Here is a 21278-nt window from a genome sequence, read left to right on the forward strand (position 1 = left end):
AATCGGGGGAGACGGACAGACGAGAACAATGGCGATAAATAGAGTCGAGGGGAAGAACATCTCGTAAAAACAATGGCAACTAAATAGAATCGAGGCGATGTACATTTCATTAACAAAATAAATAGGGTAATGGAAATATATACAGTCGAGCGGACGAGTACAGTGCTGAGGGGATTGGAAGGGAGAGGGGGAGGAGCGGAGGGAAAGGGGGAAAAGAGGGTTTAGCTGCGGAGAGGTGAAGGGGGGGTGGTAGAGGGAGTTCTGAGCTCCTCATCTTCCCTCCCAAACCCGGTCCTCTCCCAGACTTCCCTATCACCGTGGATGGCACGACCATCCTTCCCGTCTCTCAGGCCCGCAATCTCGGTGTCATCCTTGACTCGTCTCTCTCGTTCACCCCACACATCCTATCCGTTACCGAGACGTGCCGGTTTCACCTTTACAATATCGCCAAGATCCGCCCTTTCCTCTCCACCCAAACGGCTACCTTACCGCTACGGGCTCTCGTTATATCCCGGCTAGACTACCGTGTCAGCCTTCTCTCTGACCTCCCTTCCTCCTCTCTCGCCCCGCTCCGGTCTATTCTTCACTCCGCTGCCCGGCTCATCTTCCCACAGAAACGATCTGGGCCTGTCACTCCCCTTCTTAAACAACTCCAGTGGTTGCCTGTCGACCTCCGCTCCAAACAAAAACTCCTCACTCTAGGCTTCGAGGCTCTCCATCACCTTGCCCCTTCCTACCTCTCCTCCCTTCTCTCTTTCTACCGCCCACCCCGCACACTCCGCTCCTCTGCTGCCCACCTCCTCACCGTCCCTCGGTCTCGCCTATCCCGCCGTCGACCCCTGGGCCACGTGTTTAACAGATACCATTAAAAGAAAGAGGGAGAGGGGAGGGGGAAAGGGAGAGACGGGGGAAAGAGAGAAAGAGAGAGAGAGAGAAAGAAACGAGAGAGGGAGCAGCACTGAATTGCAGAAGACCCTAGAGAAAGCAGTCCTCTTCCAGTCCTCATCCCAGGAAGAGAATGTCATGTGTGTGGATATTAATGTGTCTTTGTAAGTGGTTTGGATGCAGCAGCAGGGGTGGTGAGGGCCTGCCGAAAAGGAAAATCTTCTTTTACTAAGGGAGAGACCGGGAAGGAAGGACATGTCTTGCTAATATAAAACAATAGAGTTTTCCTCATCCTCCTCTTTGAAAATGGCCCTGTCGTGGTGAGACCGCATCCATGAGTGTGTCTTTGAGGAAAGAGAAAGAATCTCTTGCCCGCTTACCCTTTGTCCATGAAGAAACAGGGGTGTACCCACCACTTAATAATAATGTTAAGCGCTTACTATGTGCAGGGCACTGTTCTAAGCGCTGGGGTAGATACAGGGTAATCAGACTGTCCCACGTGAGGCTCACAGTCTTCATCCCGATTTTCCAGGTGAGGTAACTGAGGCCCAGAGAAGTGAAGTGACTTGCCCCCGGTCACACAGTTGACAAGTGGTGGGGCGGGGATTCGAACCCATGACCTCTGACTCCCAAGCCCGGGCTCTTTCCACTGAGCCAGGCTGCACTGGTCTGCTGGGTGACCTGGGGAAAATCACTTCACTTCTCTGTCCCTCAGTGACCTCCTCGATAAAATGGGGGTTAAGACTCGTGTCTGCCCCAGTGCTCAGAACAGTGGCTGGCACACGGCGTTTGGAGCAGCAGCACTCAGATCCCAATGGTTTGCATTGGTTCCTTGGTTTACATTGGTTCAGATCCCAATGGTTCGGAGAAGCAGCGTGGCTCAGTGGAAAGAGCCCTGGCTTGGGAGTCAGAGGTCATGGGTTCGAATCCCGGCGCCGCCACTCAGCTTGTGACTGTGGGCAAGTCACTTCACTTCTCTGGGCCTCAGTTACCTCGTCTGTAAAATGGGGATGGAGACTGGGAGCCTCACGTGGGACAACCTGATGACCTATATCTACCCCAGCGCTTAGAACAGTGCTCTGCACACAGTAAGCGCTTAACAGGTACCAACATTATTATTAATGGTTTGGTGGGGAAAGGTGCGTGCTGCCACCTGCCGGACATTCACTTGAGTTGTTTTCTTAAGTTGTGATGGTTTGCACGGAGCCATCCACACTCTCTCACCCGGTTCCCCCGGCCCCTGCTCCGATGCCCTCTAATAATGACGGTATTCACTGAGGGCTCGCTACGTGCAAGGCCCTGTTCTAAGCGCCGGGGAGGATGCAAGGTGATCAGGTCGCCCCACGTGGGGCCCACAGCCTTAATAATAATAATGTTGGTATTTGTTAAGCGCTTCCTATGTGCAGAGCACTGTTCTAAGCGCTGGGGGAGATACAGGGTCATCAGGTTGTCCCCCGTGAGGCTCTCAGTCTGAATCCCTATTTTAAAAATGAGGGAACTGAGGCACAGAGAAGTGAAGTGACTTAACGCTGGCCCACGTCCTACCGGTGTCCTGGAATACCCTCCCTCCTCACGTCCGCCAAACTAACTCTCTTCCCCTCTTCACTGAGAGCTCACCTCCTCCAGGAGACTTTTCCAGACTGAGCTCCCCTTTCCCTCTGCTCCCTCTCCCCCCATCCTCTGCTCCTTCCCATTCCCCTCAGCACTGTGCTCATTTGTATATATGATTTATTACCCTATTTCTTTTGTTAATGAGGTGTACATCCCTTGATTCTATTTATCTTGATAATGTCATCTTTTTGTTTTGTTCTGTATTGCTCTGCTGTCCATCTCCCCCGATTAGACTGCGAGTCCGTCATTGGGCAGGGATTGTCTCTATCTGTTGCCGAATTGTACATTCCAAGGTGCGTAGTGCAGTGCTCTGCACATAGTAACTGCTCAATAAATACGATTGAATGAATGAGAATGAATCCCCATTTTCCAGATGAGGGAACTGCGGCCCAGAGAAGTGAAGTGACTTGCCCAGAATCACACAGCTGACAAGTGGCAGATTTGGGATTCGAACCCATGACCTCTGACTCCCAATCCCGGGCTCTTTCCACTGAGCCACGCTATAGGCAAGAGGTATTCGCCCAGATGGACAATGATAGTAATAGGGATATTTGCAAAGTAGTCGCTGGACTGGGGCTGTGTTATGGGATGATCCAAGTTGGGTCTTACTGTCTTTCTACCTTTGGCTTGAGATGCCTAAATTCATTCAGTCGTATTTATTGAGCGCTTACTTAGTGCAGAGCACGGTACTAAGTGCTTGGAATGGTCAATTCGGCAACAGATAGAGACAGTCCCTGCCCAGCGACGGGCTCACAGTCTAAACGGGGGAGACAGACCACAGAACAAAACAAAAAGTAGACTAAATGCAATAGGTGTAGCCACTTGATCAGCTGTGCTTGTTTCCTCAGAAACCTAGATCACTGATGGGCTTTTCACGTTCTTTTCCAGTGTTTAGCCCAAGTAAAAAAGTCTCAGAATACTAGAGTTTGTTGTCTCCCCCGTTTAGACTGTGAGCCCGTTGTTGGGCAGGGGTTGTCTCTATCTGTTGCCGAATTTTACGTTCCAAGTGCTTAGTACAGTGCTCTGCACACAGTAACTGCTCAATAAATACCATTGAATGAATGAATGGAGGATGAACCCCTCCCATTTGTGATTTTCGCCTTATTCTATGATATATATAGTATATGCTGCTATAAATAATTGAAATGCTATTCTGTAACTGAGGTCCAGCCAGTTTCAACACCTCTTGTTTAATCTCACCTTCAATTTTGAGCTCACTGATTTGGAATGCATGATCATTTGGAATCAATCATTGGAATTTATTGAGTGCTTACTGTGTACAGAGCACTGTTCGGAGTGCTTGGGAGACTGCCATTCGAGAGAATCAGCAGACACATTCACTGCCCATAACGAATTTACAGTCTAGGGAAATTAGGTTTCACCGTACATTGTTACAGTGTACTTACTGTAGATATTGAAGGTATTATACAATAAGTTTAATTTCCTGGCTGAATTGTGTCACCCAGCAGTCTACATTTTTTAATAAAAACTACTTTGCCGAGGTAATTTATCAGCTATAAATATATAGCCTTGAAATAATCCCAGGGCTATATCGGCTAAGAATTTATCGCAAAATCTTCATATGCTCAGCAGTATGGAATTGTATGATCATTAAATAGTTTGGAGAAACAATGCCTTTGTAGAATAGCATCAGTTGATTTTCTACATTTCTTTAAAAAATAAAACAGTTGTGGATGTACTAGGGATAGATTCTTCAATGTAAAGAATGTCCTAATGTAACTGTTTTTTGCAGTATTTGAATTCTGTGTATTACGCCTCATTTAACCCAACTTCTGCTATTTTGTCAGCGGATGGTCAAGCCATCCACAGCTTTAACCCAGACCTCCTCCCCGTAAAGCAGCACATTACAAAAATGAAAAGGGGAAAGGCCAAGGGAGGAAATTGAGGCCCCTGGATGTTATAAGTGATGGTTTGGAGCCCGGGTGCCAGTGTGCATGATTCAAGCCCTGATCCCGGAAATCTCTTCTTTTTCAGAGCTGCCTCTGTAGCTGGAGCAGCCCCAGAAATGCCTGGACTTCCATGGGCAGATCTCCCACCGGGGACAGTGAAGCCCTGAAGTTTCAGAGACATTCACCTAATTACCTCTATGCTTGCTCCACTTCGGGCCTGGAAACCCCTCTCCCTTCAAGAGGCCTTCCCCAACTTAAGCCCTCATTTCTAGTGCTTCCTCTCCCTTCTGCCCCACCTGCGCCCTTGGATCACTTGATAATCACTCCGGCCCCAGCCCCACAGCACTTAGGAACATACGGGAAGCAGCGTGGCTCAGTGGAAAGAGCCCGGGCATGGGAGTCAGAGGTCATGGATTTGAATCCTAGCTCTGCCACTTGGCAGGTGACCTCATCTGTAAAATGGGGGATTAAGACTGTGAGCCTCACGTGGGACAACCTGATTACCCTGTATTTACCCCAGCGCTTAGAACAGTGCTCTGCACATAGTAAGCACTTAAATACCAACAATATATCTTTTATACCCTATTTCTCCTCTCTGTATTTATTTCAATGTCTGTCTCCCCCTCTACACTGCAAGATCCTTGTGGGCGAGGATCCAGTCTACCAACTCGATTGTACTGTAATTCATTAGGCAAGGTATTTATCGAGAGCGTACCATATCACTCAATTGATGGTATTTATTGAGCGCAATCAATCAATGGTATTTATTGAGCGCTTACTTTGTGCGGAGCACTGTACTGAGGGCTGGGAAGAGTATACAATGCAACAAAATTAGCAGATACGTTCCCTGCCCATAACGAGCTTATTGTATGCGGGGCACCGTACAACAGAACAGAATTGGTAGACATGGTCCTTGTCCACGATGAGCTTCCAGTCTAGAGGACTCTCCCGAGCACTTCATACAGTGCTCTGCACATAATAAGCAGTGTGGCTCAGAGGAAAGAGCCCAGGCTTGGGAGTCGGAGGTCGTGGGTTCTAATCCCGGCTCCGCCTCTTGTCAGCTGTGTGACCTTGGGCAAGGCATTTCACTTCTCTGTGCCTCAGTGACCTCATCTCTCAAATGGGGATGAAGACTGTGAGCCCCCCTGGAACAACCTGATTACCTTGTATCTCCCCCAGTACTTAGAACTGTGCTTGTATATATTTTTTGTATATATTTTTGTATATTTGTATATATTTTTTGTTACCCTATTTATTTTGTTAATGAGGTGTACATCCCCTTGATTCTATTTATCGTGATAATGTTGTCTTGTTTTTGTTTTTTTTTTTGTTCTGTTTTGCTCTGCCGTCTGTCCCCCCCGATTAGACACCCCGTCATTGGGCAGGGATGATCTCTATCTGTTGCCGAATTGTACATTCCAAGCGCTTAGTACAGCGCTCTGCACGTAGTAAGTGCTCAATAAATACTATTGAATGAAAAATGAATGCTTGGCACACAGTAAGCGCTTAACAAATACCAACATCATTATTATTATTATAATAAGTGTTCAATAAATATCAGTGGTTGACTGATTCTCTATTTTGTCCATCCCTTCAAAGAAAACCCAGTAGTATTGTGGTTTTTGAAATCTCGATAGCTGACTGCTTTTATATCTTGAAATTACTTCTCTCCTTGGTCTCCTATTGTTTAGTTTCTACACCACTACTTCACTCCTAGGTTGACTAGGTTTCTCTGAAGTACCCAGAACACTTTGCCTCTGTAATTCCAAATTATTAGAATGCACCTCACCTCTGCTGTGGAGATAACATTTTGAGTTGCAAGTCATTCAGATACAAGTGTGTGTTCCTTTCCCTCAACAGCTACCTCCCCACGGGTTTCCTCAGAGCTCGAGCAGGCCCGGCCCCAGACCAGCGGAGAAGAGGAGCTCCAGCTCCAGCTCGCCTTAGCGATGAGCAGAGAAGTTGCCGAGCAGGTGAGTTCCGTATTTTTCATTTTCCACCCAAGCCTTATCATCACTGGCATCACCATTTCCCCTTCTAGGCTGTAAGCTCGTTGTGGGCAGTGGACGTGTCTACCAACTCCATTCTATCGTATTTTCCCAAGCGCTTAGTACGGTGCCCTGCACACAGTAAACGCTCAATAAATACGACAAATTGATTGATCGCTCATTCTCAAAAGCCTTACTTTGTCACCCAGTACTGCCTCAAATAACCTAATACAGTAAGAGGGCACATTCCATGCCCCGAAGGTTAGGACTCACATGACTTGTTGTGATCATGGAGAGGAAAAGCACAAAGCAAGCACAATTTTGTCTTGAAATCAACTGCCAGCAGCTGACATTTGGAAAGTTGGGACTGCGACAGTTCTTTTTAATAAATTGATTAGAAACCATTTTTAGAAAAGCGTGAATGGTTTATGAGAAGGGTAGGATTTGGGAATGAGGTTCAACAGGGAGTCATCTCATCTTAATGGCCTCGAGCGTATTGATATTTTATTAATTGGAAGCATCTGCAGGCTTTAAAAAAAGTATTCTTAGCTCCCAAACCAATTATAGCTAATCACATACTTCATTTAACCCTCCAAATGATACGACTTAGAGAGTAATTTGAAATGTAGCATCTCTAAGCTATAAAACTATATTTCATGTCAAGACACCAGTAAAGGACGTGCAGGCCGATTTAAATTTCTTCAGGATTGGGAGCTGAAAATTGTACATTTTATTTTCCAAGAAAGAACTGTTGCCACATATCATTATGAGCCCGTGGTTGGGCAGGGATTGTCTCTATCTGTTGCCGAATTGTACCTTCCAAGTGCTTAGTAAAGTGCTCTGCACACAGTAAGCTCTCAATAAATACGACTGAATCCGATTGAATGAATTGTGTCAAGCCAAGAGAATATGTCTTGATATGGCTTATCTCAGTTATAAATGAAAGTGGCTGAAGAAAGCAAAAGTGATTAAAGAAATGAAGTGTTAAAGATATAAGTATGGCTGAAATTTGGGTTTCTTGATCATATGTCTTTTGTAATTTGGATAAGGCATGGTGATGACGCTCTTATTCCAGATTTCAAACTCTTAAATCATAAGGCAATATTAGCGGATGGTTTCTACCTGCTTTTACAAACCATAGTGATAAGTTAAGATGGATGATTGTGTTTCAAGTCATGACCTTATAGGGTATATTGGCAGTGGTTAAAAAGTATTGAGGTGTAGTTGGTTGGGGCGGGGGGTGAAATAGTTTGATGTATCAGAGTGAACGTTTAAGATTCTTTCTGAATCTAAACAACTTTCGAATGGGATGAACAAAAGGAAATCCTATTGTATGGTACGTTCTGTGTAAAGTAAAATTCTGTTTTACATATATTATCTTCCTGCACTCCTGGGATAGCTTTAGCTGAAGCTTAAATTTTGTGAATAAAATCAGATCTAAGATCCACATCTGTCCCTTTTAGGAAGAACGTCTCAGGCGTGGAGATGACCTCAGATTACAGATGGCCCTGGAAGAAAGTCGAAGAGACACAGTTAAAGTTCCAAAGAAAAAAGAGGTAATATTCCATTTACGAGAAATATATTTCATTCTGATGAAGCATGCTGAACTCAGTCAAATGGTATTGGTTTTAATATGGTGTCATCGAAACAGCGCTACACTTTCTTTGAGGATCTTGAGTAGCAAAGTCAGCAGTCCCCTAGACTGTAAACTCACTGTTGGCAGGGAATATGTTTGCTTATTTGATTTTTCCCAGCACACTTCCCGCCCGCAGCACACAACCCTGTTGGATTTGATGGACGCCTTGCCCAATTCAGCTTCCGCTCCCTGCAAAGCAAAACCTTACTTATTAGAGAAGCAGCGTGGCTTAATGGCAAGAGCGCGGGCTTGGGAGTCAGAGGACGTGGGTCCTAATCCTGGCTCTGCCGCTTGTCTGTTATGTGATGTTGGGCAAGCCACTTCACTCCTCTGTATCTCAGTTACCTCGTCTGTAAAATGGAGATTAAGACTGTGAGCTCCATGTGGGGCAGCCTGGTTACCTTGTATATACCCCGGTGCTTAGAACAGTGCTTGGCACATAGTAAGTGCTTAACAAATCCCGTTATTATCATTATTGTTAGTGTACTCTCCCAAGTCCATAGTACTGTGCTATGTACACAGTAAGCTCTCAATAAATACGATTGATTGAATGAATAATAAACAGATGTCAAATACCAGGCGCATCGACAGGTCTGTTTGTGGTAGTACTAATAATCATCGTGGTGTTTGTTTAAGCGCTTACTATATGCCAGGCACTGCATTCAGCACCGGGGTGAATGTTGGCGGTGCAAATCTGGATTAACTAAGCCTGAATGATTTTGATTTTTCCCCAGCACGGTTCCCGCCCGCAGCACACAACCCTGTTGGATTTGATGGACGCCCTGCCCAATTCAGCTCCCGCTCCCCGGAAAGCAGAACCTTGGGCATCCTCCAGTGCGGCTAAACAGACTGACCCTTGGGCCGGCGGGCCGGCGGCAGCTACCATTTCTGACCCGTGGCAGTCATTCGGTAAGAACTCCTTCGACCGTGGCCCGTGCTCGCCCAGTCAGAAGGCTCGGCGGTGTTAGGTCTGAACGGGCCGCTGCTTCGTCGAGTACAGCCTCCTGTGCACCTCAGTAAAACTAGAATGAATGACTGTGATTTTTAGAAACGATTGAATTTATTTGGCGATTACAATCTATTCATGTTGCCTGGAATACGTGCTCTTGAATGTTTCCGTTCTGAAGAGCTCTCAGTTTCGATCACTTTACACCACGGATGGAAGGAAGTGGTAGTTGATGATATATCTCCCGGACGCAGCATTCGCCTGGTCTCTAGAAGCTGTTAAACTGTCAGGTGTACCTAGATTAAGTAACTATAATAAGTAATATCAGGCAACTAGATTGAACTGCTAGAATTAGCAGAAGTAACAATCCTCTTCATACTGCTGATGAAAAGTAGCATGTTTGCCCTAATTCCTGCATATTTGTTAAAGCCAGTAGAAAATCAGTTTAGTGTATATGAGTATTTACAAATTATATTCACAGGCCTTTGTCAGAAATCCTCTTGCAGTGAACTTTTTTAAAACGGAGATTCCTTGAATGGTGACCCAATGCTGTCTGATTAGTTTTGTAGCAGATCTAAACTTCCCTCTGCAGTGTCTTCTAGGGTCTACGTGTCAGGACAGTGCAACAGTGAGCTCCTTCCCAGAAACAGGAGAAAGCCTCAAGCTCCCTTCCCCTCGCCCTCACCCGACCCCGGCAAAAACCAGCAGAAATTCAACTAGCTCAGGGTGATCGGGTCTATCAGATTCCAGATGCCTTTTGAAGTCTTCAGGAAAATTCCATAAAAGGTTGGGTAGGATTCAGAGTTGACGAGGGGGTTGGGGGGAAGGAGAACCCCTTGAATAGTCACCTGGAACTCGCCCAGAAGTGAAAAAAGAACCCCAGAAGCAGTGTGGTTCAGTGGAAAGAGCCCGGGCTTGGGAGTCAGAGGTCATGGGTTCTAATCCCGGCTCCGCCACTTGTCTGCAGTGTGATCTTGGTCCAGCCACTCTGCCCTCATCTGTAAAACGGGGATTAAGACTGTGAGCCCCATATGGGTCAACCTGACCACCTTGTATCTACCCCTGCGCTTAGAATAGTGCTTGGCACATAGTAAGCACTTAACAGATGCCATTATTATTATCATTCTTATTCTCAAGCCTCTTACTTTCCTTAAAAAAGCAAAGTGAGCCAGCCATTTGGAGGGCAGGGAAGAGGAAGGAGAGGGAAGATTTCTGGAAGGAAGCTCCCCTGTTTCAGGGTGCCCTTCAACCACAATCTCAGCCACATTTGGACCAGGAATCAAAGTGCCCAGTGTCATTCCTCCTTTTAAGAGCAGTGTTCTGATACCTTGGGCCAGTCCAGTCTCATTATTTTCATTAAATAAATTCCTTATCTTCAAGTTTGATTGTAATTGTTTCATTCATCTGCAAAAACCAAGTAAAGTCCTGGGCTTTGGGGACTCCATTATAGTCCGTTTTAATATGAAAAAGGCCAACGAGATCTCAGCGGGCAAGTAAAAACTTGTCACCGGAGGTAGCCACAGCTGCAGTATATCCAAACTATGGCTCCCAACTTGGTTCAACCCATTATAACAATCCCTCATTCTGGCTTGCCAGTTATTTGGCTCCTAAAGTCTTGAGGATGTTAGATTTATGAAGCTAAATACTAATAAATCCCCTTCATGAAAAGTTTTTAGTACTATTTCATCGCTTTGCTGTTGCACTTTAATGAACTCTAATTTATGAGAGATGAGAGGGAGTTGAAAGGTAGGTCTTCTGAAATGCTCTTAGTCGTACTGCTCTAATTTTGTGTGCTCTCGTTACGGAAGAACAAAAGAGGTTTTGAAAGCTCCCATTTGTAGCAAAGAATGTTACCAACATTTCTTACCAAGCATCACTGAGGGTAATTCAGCCCAGTTGCCGATGATAAAAGGTTTAAGTTCTGTAACGAAGGGACATCTGAGTTCCACTGTGGCATTTCTTTTTCTTTTCTAAAACACAAAAAGGGGTCAGTTGATGAGCTTATTATTATCCATACTATTATGGTGGTATCAATTAAATGCTTACTATAATAATAATTATAGTACTTAAGTGCTTACTCCCTACCGAGCACTGTTCCAAGCACCAGAGTAAGTAGAAGTTTATCAGGTTGGACAGAGTCCCTGCCCCACATGAGGTTCACACTCCTATCCCCATTTTACAGTTGAGGAAACTGAGGCCCGGAGAAGTGAAGTTGACCTGCCCCAGGTCACACTGCAGACATGTGGTGGAGCCAGGATTAGAACCCAGATCCCAGATCCATGAGAAGCAGGGTGGCCTAGTGGAAGGAGCCTGGGCTTGAGAGTCAGAGGCCATGGGTTCTAATCCCGGTTCCGCCACTTCTCAGCTGTGTGACTGAGGGCAAGTCACTTAACTTCTCTGTGCCTCAGTTCCCTCATCTTGGCTCAGTGGAAAGAGCACGGGCTTTGGAGTCAGAGGTCATGGGTTCGAATCCCGGCTTGGCCACATGTCAAGCTGTGTGACTTTGGGCAAGTCACTTAACTTCTCGGTGCCTCAGTTACCTCATCTGCAAAATGGGGATTAAGACTGTGAGCCCCACGTGGGACACCCTGATTCCCCTGTGTCTACCCCAGCGCTTAGAACAGTGCTCGGCACATAGTAAGCGCTTAACAAATACCAACAAGCAAACAAATCATCTGCAAAATGGGGATTAAGACTGAGAGCCTATCCCAGTGCTTAACAATTACCAACATTATTATTATTATTATTAAAATGGGGATTAAGCCTGTGAGCCCCACGTGGGACAACCTGACCACCATGTATCTACCCCAGCGCTTAGAACAGTGCTTAGCACATAGTAAGCGCTTAACAAATACCATCATCATCATCTTTCCTCCAGGCCCATGCTCTATCCCCTAAGACACACTGCTCTGTGTTGAGCTTGTACTAAGGGTTGGAGGAGATACACGACGATTGGACATAGCCCCTATTCGTGGCTCAGTGGAAAGAGCATGGGCTTTGGAGTCAGAGGTCATGAGTTCGAATCCCAGCTCTGCCATTTGTCAACTGTGTGACTGTGGGCAAGTCACTTCACTTCTCTGTGCCTCAGTTACCTCATCTGTAAAATGGGGACTAAGACTGTGAGCCCCATGTGGGACAACCTGATTCCCCTGTGTCTACCCCAGCGCTTAGAACAGTGCTCTGCACATAGTAAGCGCTTAACAAATACCAACATTATTATCCCACATGGGGCTCACAATCGAAGTAGTGTAACAATTTTGAAGGTGAACAGTATTTTAGTTGGCTCTGAGCCTCTTTTCTGTCTCCAAGATCAAGCGAACCATGTCCTTAAATCCTTATCTCAGCCAGACCGGGTGGCTTGGAGGAAGTGGCTGAAGCAGCCTTCGTCTGCTTGTCTCTACCAGCAGCAGGTGGTCGTGTTTACTTGATGGAACTAAAGAAATGATGACCTTCTGTAAGATCCCCCTTTTATTTTTTTTTCCTTCCTTAGCGCCACCTCCCCCCTTTTTCTTTCTCACTGTTTTCTCTCTCCCCTTCGCTGCATAAAAATATTCGAAGGGAAAATTGGGGTAAAGAGCCTGGGGTTGATGCCAAAATATGTGAATACTTCTCTGCCAGGGGACCAGCAGAGCAAAGAGGAGTTCGATATTCCTGACCTTGCTTCCGATCCTATTCCACACATTGATGGCCACTTGAGAAGAGGTGTTTGGATCTGGAACTTTTTTCCCTCGTTTTTATTTTATCCATTTGGCACTTCTACTGTGTTTTTAAAATCTCAGAGTTGCACTTCTTTGTTATATGATTATTGCACTTTCCCCGTCATCTACCGGGGGGGCGGGGCTGGGGCAGAGGGATGTATCAGTAAGTTGCCTTTAGAACAAAGCCTGCTGTCTTTTGGGATGTGAGGTTTATTGGGGCCCAAGGGGGTGGCTTTTAAGTACTGTCACAGCCATAGAAGTAGGAATTAGGAAGTCCATAGTAATGTAATCTGTCCATCAGTGGTATTTATTGAGCACTTATTATGTGCAGAACACTGTTCTAAGCACTTGGGAGAGTACAATATAAGAGAAATTAGCAGGAACTTTCTCTGCCCATAATGAGGTTAGGGTCTCTGTTAGAAAATTCAGACCCCCAAAACTAGGTTACAGTGGAATGTTTACTTTTGTAAACCGCAGGGGCAGTGTGTACAATTTCACAATTGCTGTAGGAATTCAAAAGTTTTGCTGATATTTTAGTTTCCATTTTCAGCCGTAATATTGTTAACTTAAGACTATCACTGAGGAGACTAGACTGTCAAGTCACAATGTGTCCAGGCACAACTGTTTATTTAGGATGCTTGGTAAAGGCATGTCTAAGACCTTAAATATTTTCACTCTACCAAGAGACAAACAACAGTCTTGATTCTCTAGCAGAAAATCAAGTATCCAAATGATTAGATCAAGGCCTGTTAGAGAGAGCCCCTAAAAAACATAGATTTTGTGTGTTCTCCCTGTAGTGTTTGGTTAGCTAAGCACTTTTCTCCTTGATTGGTTCTGAAATTTTTGGTTTCGATAACCAGTTGGTAGAGCAGATTTTAGGGTACTTCACTCTGAACTATTTTACTCCCAAAGCACTTGCTTCCCCTTGACTTAAATTTCTTTATAATACCTTGAGTCCACGGGATTTGAAAAAGGTATACTGATGTAGAGTGCTGAATGGGAAACTGGTAAGTATGGTCTTTTTTCTCTAGGGAGGGAGAAAAAAAGAGACACAAGGAGGAGAGTGTGGCAGTGCGAATTGCCACAAAGAGCCTTAAGTAGTGTGCATACACTGTCCCCAATCCCCCCACCCACCTGTTTCCATCTTTCCACCTCTTTCCGTCTCCCCTTCTCCCCCATGCGTATATATACTGGGCTGCCCAGAATATTCTGTTAACATTTCAGGAAAATTCAACCCTTAATGTGGCCCAAAACAAGCCCCCAAAACTCTTAAATGGTTGCTCAGTCTGCTCACTTGAAATGTGCTGCCTGATGAGAGTATTGACGGTACAGGTTTTCCTGAGTTGGTGAGTTTTATAGAGTCTGAAGTTCATGTGCCTGGGAGATATGAACTTCACAATTAGAGAAATGCTGTGAAGATGGTGTGAAACCTCTGAAAAAAATGGGAAAATGCCATTAAATAGCTTTCTCCACTGACTGTGGTAATAGCATTAATGACAGTAAAGCACATGAACATTTGCTATTAGATTGAAAATTGGAAACACCTAAAAAATGAAAGTGTGGCAGAAAAAAAATAAGTGCTCCTGAAAATTTTGCTGAAATATATACAGTGGAAAGATGGGATTTGGGAGGCTGACTCTTGACTTGTTTACAAAACGATGCAAGCAACATTGTGCTCCCAACATACTAAAGTGAGTTTCAGAAGGCTCTACCAGTAATGTGGGGAGGTGGCGAGGCTTAGCAGAAAGAGCATGCTACTGTGACTCAGGAGACCTGGGTTCTAATCTTAGATTGGCCATCGGCGTGCTGTATGACCTTGGTCTGGGGCCTGGACCTTAGTTTCCACGTCCTTGAAATAAGGATAAAATAATGAGCCCCATCTGGGACAGGGGCCTTGTCCAATCTGATAATCTCGAATCTCCTTCACCACTTAGCACATAGTAAGCACTTAACAAATGCCCTCAGTGATTTGCTCATCCTCTTATGGTTTTACTTCAAATTATGCCAGTTCTACTACCACAAATAACCAAATATTTTTCAAGTTTCCTGCTGGGCCTCACAGTCTGGACTGAGTGACTTTTTTGTCAGTAGGCTTCCCCACTGATGGCATAGCTCCAGTAGGAAAACCATCTGCTGCCATCCTGTTTTGAACTGCAGACCTGCCCAGAGTAAGGCAAACATCAAAACCGCTAGGCTACAGAAGTGGACAATCCTCCGTGTTTTATTTCCTTGCTGGATTTCCCTCTACAATATGTCTTGGATCTTCCCTTTCCTCTCCACTCTAAGCGGCGTGGCTTAGTGGAAAGAGCACGGACTTGGGAGTCGAGGCCGTGGGTTCTAAACCCGGCTCCGCCACTTATCTGCTGTGTGATTTGGGGCAAATCACTTCACTTCTCTGTGCTTGTTACCTCACCTGAAAAATGGGGATTAAGACCGTGAGCCTCACAGTGGACATGGACTGTGTCTAACTTGATTAACTTATATCTATCTCAGCGCATAGTATTATATCTGGCGCTCAACAAATACCATTAAATAAGAGAGAGAGAGAACAGTACTAGGGGCTTGGGATCATCAATAGAACTAAGGGATAACGACTTACGTTCTCAAGAAATTTACAATCTAATGTGGGAAACAATGGGAAGGAAATCACAAACAATCAATGGGTAGAAGAGCAAATGACAAAAAGGGAAGTCGCAATTGCATAGATACTGAGTTACACTTGAGTGCTAAGGTGGCTGATGGGATGGCATAACCAGGAAGGTGAAGATTATTCTTAAAATGCCTCCTAGAGGAGCTGGCTTTTAAGGAGGGATGTAGTTTGCGGATTTGAGGTGGGAGGGAATTCCATGCTTGGGAAAGGCACGAGCAGTAAGCCACACACAGATAATGGGGCCGACCTCAAAGGAGTGGAGTATTCGACCTGAAGTGTAGCACGAGAAGACAGGATGAGTAAGGGGGAGGCAGCTAATGGAGCGTATTCAATCCAGTGGTTAGGAGTTAGCTTGGATTTGAATGCTGGGAAAATGGGTAACTATTGGAGGCAGAAGTTTGGAGAGGAAAGAAATGGTGAATGCCAAAAAGCTTCTAAGTGTCTTGAGGCTCCCCTGAGGCCAGGAGAGGCTTGAGACAGGAAGACCTGTCTGGGAGGTGGTGGTATTTGTTATGCTCTTACCTTATGCCAGGCACTGTATTAAATGCTGGGGTAGATACAAGCTTATTGGATGGGACGCAGTCCCTGTCCTACATGGGGCTCACAGTTTTAATCCCCATTTTACAGATAAGGAAACTGAGACACAGAGAAGCGAAGTGACTTGCCAAAGGCCACACAGCAGATAAGTGGTGGATCTGGAATTAGAACCCACAACTTCTGACTCCCAAGCCCATGCTCTTTCTACTAACCCACGTCACCTAGAGTGGAGAGGAAGGGGCAGATCCAGGACATACTGTAGAGGAAAATCCAGCAAGATCCAGCAAGCAAATAAAACATGGAGGGTTGTCCACTTCTGTAGCGTAGCAGTTTTTACGTTTACCTTACACTGGGTAGGTTCACGGTTCAAAAAGGGGTGGAAGCAGATGTTTCTACTATTGGGGCTATGCCATCCGTGAGGAGGGCTACTGACAAAAAAGTCCCCCAGTCTGGACTGTGAGGCCCAGCAGAAATCCTAAAAAATATTTGGTTATTTCATCTATTTTTTGTTTCCCAGTTCAATCAGTCGGTGCTATTTATTGAGCGCTTACTATGTTTAGAGCACTGTTCTGAGGGCTTGGGAGAGTACAGTACAACAATAAACACATTCCCTGCCCCTAACAAGCTTACAATCTAGAGTGGAGGGAGGTGTTAAAGTTCAAGATGGACACCAGGCTCTGTAAACGCGGTCATTTCTTCTAACCAAATTCACTAGTAGGGGCAAAGTGCAGCATTTTAATATTTCTTGAGAATTGGACTCAGAAACATTTTTAGCCAACCAAAACTTTTGTGGCTTTTGATGGCTCAGGAGTACTTTGAAAATGTTAAAGGAAATGGCCTCTGAAAAGTGACTCTTGCCAAAACTTTTCTGGAAAGATATTATTTGAAAATATTATGCATTCATTCATTCGATAGTATTTATTGAGCGTTTACTATGTGCAGAGCACTGAACTAAGCGCTTGGAATGTACAGTTCGACAACAGATAGAGACAATCCCTGCCCAGTGACGGGCTCACAGTTGACTTTGAGTACCTATTGTTAACTTTAGTGAATATAATTTCCACTATTTATAAATATGAAAGGAATGCATTTTTAACTTCATAAATTTATTGGGAAAGGTGGGATCACACATCTGACTGCTTTTTTTAATATTAAGGGCATATTGCAAAGATATATTTAGATTTGGGAGATGGTGAACTTGTTAGCAGTAAAATGGCTAATTTAATTTTAATAGTTAAAAGGGTACTTTAAAAATATTTGCATCTCTAGCTTGAGCATTCATTGTTACATAATGTAATGACATGACATTTTGAAAGCATTTTCATTTCTTTTTAACAAATGGATAAGATATTTATCTTAAGCCTAACCATTCCTGGTCATCCCCAGAATACTTTGGGGCACTTCCCCAAAAGAGAAAATCCAAGATTAATGAGAGAATTCCAAGACACTGATTTCAAGTTTAATCTCTGCGCACTTTGAGTGATAGTGTTGATAACAAAAAGTTACCTTGGGTGAAAAGAAGAGGTTTTAAAGGGCACAGATGTTAGGAATACACTGAAACAAAATCTCTAAGGGGAGGAGAAAATACTGAGGGGATTTTAAGGTTGGAGCCAAGCTACTGTTTCAGTGCAAAGTCAGTTGGGAACTGAGTGGGTCCGCCGTTAGACTGTGAGCCCGTTGTTGGGCAGGGATTGTCTCTATCTGTTGCCGAATTGTACATTCCAAGCGCTTAGTACAGTGCTCGGCACATAGTAAGCTCTCAATAAATACGATTGAATGAATGAGTGGGCATGTGCCCAAGGAGGTCACGTATAAATAGGTCAAAATAGGCTTTGTTGGTATAAAACCGTATTTGAACTTAAAAAGATTCTGTGACACGTTTTGATGTGGCAGCGGAGAAAGGAGGATTAGGACAAATGCTTGCTCTTAAAAGGCAGCTGCCTTTATATGAGGCAAAAAAAAACCCCACAACAAAACACAGATGGAAGGATTTAAGAGGATGGAAAGGGATTTGAGACCACGTGGTGGAGCCAGAGGAAGGGGAATTTAGATCCCTGGAAAACCTTGCTGGTGGCCTGAGGAGAAACTCCAGGCCTACAGGAAGTTGTGCTTCGTTAGGCTATTTCCAGCTCACTTGTGGTTGTGTTATCATTGTATTTTTATAAGATAGGTAATTTCTCCCCTTCTGAACTATCGTTTAAGGATGATAATATTCTGTGAGCCCCACATGGGACAAGGGACTATGTCCAACCAGATTTTCTCGTATCTACCTCAGCACTCAGCACAGAGTAAACGTGTTAAAGATACCGTAGTTAATAAGAATCGATCATATTTATTGAGTGCTTCCTGTGTGGAGAGAACTGGGCTAAGCACTTGGGAGAAAATAAAATAGAAGAATTGGTAGGCATGTTCCCTGCCCACATCATGCTTACATTCTAGAGGGGGAGACACATTAAAATAAATTACAGATATGTATCTAAGAATTCTTGCTGAGATTATTGTTGACACAGCCAGAATTGGCATTGACTGGCATAAAAATGATAATAACTGTGGTATTTGTTAAGCACTTACTAGGTGCAAGTCAGGGTCATGCAGAAGGGGGTAGGAAAAGAGGAAAGGAGGGCCCAGTTAGGGACGGCCTCTTGGAGGAGATGTCCCTTAGATAAGGCTTTGAAAGGGGAAAGAGTAATTGTCTGTTGGATATTCATTCAGTCTTATTTATTGAGCACTTACTGTGTGTGGAGCATTGTACTAAGCACTTGGGAGAGTACAAATCAACAATAAACACACATTCCCTATCCAAAGTGAGCTTACAGTCTAGATGTGGGGAGCCAGAAATCAATACAAATAAACAGATTACAGATATGTACATAAGTGCTATGATTAGACGAGCCCGTCATTGGGCAGGGATGGTCTCTATCTGTTGCCAAATTGTACATTCCAAGTGCTTAGTACAGTGCTCTGCACATAGCGCTCAATAAATACTATTGAATGAATGTTATCGGGTCACCAGAGTCACCAGGGAGGGTTGACATGTCAATCTTACCTCTGAAATGGGCCGGGGCAAGAGAAAGCTCCGAAGTGCCATCCATCATCAACCAAGGACCATCCACAGTTGTGCTGTAGAGTTTTCATATGCGGTATTTCATAATCAGAAACGCAAAGACCTGAATTTTAATATTTTCGAGGAAAATATTACCAATTGTTCTGAGAGAATTTGTATGAGCTCTGGCACTGTTTTACTGCAGGTACCAAGCCAGCTGCCTCTGATCCCTGGGGAGGGCCTACCGGATCCAGTACCCAGCCTCTCCCAAAGAACTCAGATCCCTGGGCCCCTCCTCAGCCTGCCACGGGAGCGGTCAAAGTTGCGGCCGACCCCTGGGGACCGGCATCTGCCAACACGCCCGTTTCCACCTCTGGTAAGTCACTTGGTTTATATTGGACGTTCTTGTCGGTACTTCTTTTCGATTTGAATTCAGAGGCAGTTCTGTTGAAGCGATAATTCCCAAATGCCTCCTAATTCCACAGGCGATTGTGTATTTCCCGAAATTTGATTGACCGGTTTGGCTGTTAAACCCTCCCAAGGTGGACCGTCGAAGTTGTTTCTCATTCAGTGGTATTTTAGCAGTCATTTTCAGCGGTTGCATCAGTTAAAATACCTTCTCGTGTGCATTTAAATTGTCATCTCTCAAAGAAACTAAGTCCATTTTGCCCACATTGTCTTTAATTGGCATTTCTCCACTCTGAGCTAGATTGAGACCGTATGACCTCAGGTGACCTTGCTTTCTCGAGGGGAAAACAGAGCCCGAACGCCATTGATGGATTTGGAGTAGAACCCAGGTTTCCAGATTTCATGGATGTGGGGTTAAAACTGCTGGGGTGGATTTGTTCAGTTTCGGGAGCGGGATTGTGATTAATGTGAGCCTGTTTGGAATTAGATCAACAGCTTCTCCAGCCCTCCTTCATCGCTTTGAATTTGAGGAGATGTGTGTGAGAGTCTAATTGTACTTGCAAGTTCTTTGGAGTGGATGCCAGCCTCACGTTGGTTTGGTTTTGGTGCCCAATGTCCCAGAGCTCCGAAACACTGTACTTGACAGGTTTCAAAACTGCCTAATTATATGAATGCCCTTTTGAGGTTGGTCCTGGTCATCTGGGGATAGGCCTGGATTCGAATTGAGGAAATTGCGAGGCACCGAGAAGTTGGGGTAGCCAAGTTGGAGCAGTTTTGGCAGTTTAGCACCGGGGCTCTTTCCTCCCTTACAGTAACTTCTAGTATGTAGGTATTTTACTGGTTCTTGTTTTCTTCCACAATTCCAGAACCAAGTGGAATACTCCTAGCTTACGAAATGCCTATGCAATTGAATTGAGGCAGTTGTCTTCTTTAGTAACCAGCCTTTCTTACTTGAAACAGGATCTTTCGACCTCTTCAATAATTTGAATGGTACAGTGAAAGATGACTTTTCCGAATTTGACAACCTCCGGACTTCCAAAAGGACAGGTACCATATGCTGCTTCTCAACACCCTTGATGTATTGTACAATAAAATTATGGAAAACAACTAGTGGTGCTGGTTAACCAACTGATCTCTTTTATAATTACAGAAACAAGAGTCAACTTTCAAAGTGAATTATTTCACCCTCGGGCTTCTTAACTTTGTAACTATTGCTTTTTGTGAAATAGCTATAAATCCAGGAGAGGGGTGTGTGTGAAGGGTGGGGGAGGTGTTGGGTATGTGTGGCCTTATTTGATTCAGCAAGGTCAGCGTGAGCATAGTCAGGCAACTAATTCTAGAAGTTTGCACATTTAAGGCCTAGGGCTGGAGATATTACTTGTGGGTTACTTTTATAACCAGGCAGAATTCAGCCGCTAGAGGATTTCACTTCTTTGAGATATGATTCTTCTACGTGATTGGTAATTTAGCTTGAAAAAGTGTTCCCTGGCTTATATTAAGAAGAAAATCTAACAGCCTTCTAAGTGATAATACTCAGGGCCAGAGGTAAAGAGCCACTCATGGTTTAGTCAATCGATGGTATTTATCAAGCACTGAATATGTGCAGAGCACTGTACTAAAGCTTAGAGAAGCAGCGTGGCTCAGTGGAAAGAGCCTGGGCTTTGGAGTCAGAGGTCATGAGTTTGAATCCCAGCTCTGCCACTTGTCAGCTGTGTGACTGAGGGCAATTCACTTCACTTCTCTGTGCCTCAGTTCCCTCATCTGTAAAATGGGGATGAAGACTGTGAGCCCCACGTGGGACAACCTGATTCCCCTGTGTCTACCCCAGCACTTAGAACAGTGCTCTGCACCTAGTAAGCGCTTAACACATACCAACATTATTATTACTAAAAGCTTGGGAGAGTACGATACAAGAGTTGCTAGACACATTCCCTGACCATAACAGGTTTACAGTCTTCAGCCTGGT

General features: G+C 44.6%; 1 protein-coding gene and 1 long non-coding RNA gene across 5 annotated transcripts in view; one reads left to right on the forward strand and one right to left on the reverse strand.

Annotated features, from left to right (window-relative positions):
* EPN2 (epsin 2) overlaps nt 1–21278 on the forward strand; it is a 76356-nt gene that overhangs the window by 49075 nt on the left and 6003 nt on the right. For all 3 annotated transcript variants that reach the window (XM_029053288.1, XM_001507656.6, XM_029053272.2), the window contains 5 exons: nt 6267–6379; nt 7858–7950; nt 8765–8939; nt 19110–19280; nt 20273–20359. In XM_029053288.1, the coding sequence (XP_028909121.1) occupies nt 6267–6379; nt 7858–7950; nt 8765–8939; nt 19110–19280; nt 20273–20359 (639 nt within the window). The remainder of the gene's footprint in view (nt 1–6266; nt 6380–7857; nt 7951–8764; nt 8940–19109; nt 19281–20272; nt 20360–21278) is intronic.
* Nucleotides 8936–19115, reverse strand: LOC114807427. 2 transcript variants are annotated; one of them, XR_003755510.1, is made up of 3 exons: nt 18908–19115; nt 10844–10946; nt 8936–9272 (listed from the first exon to the last, which is right to left on the reverse strand). It is a non-coding gene; the product is annotated as an uncharacterized LOC114807427 (long non-coding RNA). The 2 variants fall into 2 exon arrangements; XR_003755509.1 differs by lacking the exon at nt 18908–19115 and adding an exon at nt 13969–14075.

This window comes from Ornithorhynchus anatinus, chromosome 2 (genome assembly GCF_004115215.2).
Source record: "Ornithorhynchus anatinus isolate Pmale09 chromosome 2, mOrnAna1.pri.v4, whole genome shotgun sequence".
Classification (NCBI taxonomy): Eukaryota; Metazoa; Chordata; class Mammalia; order Monotremata; family Ornithorhynchidae; genus Ornithorhynchus; species Ornithorhynchus anatinus.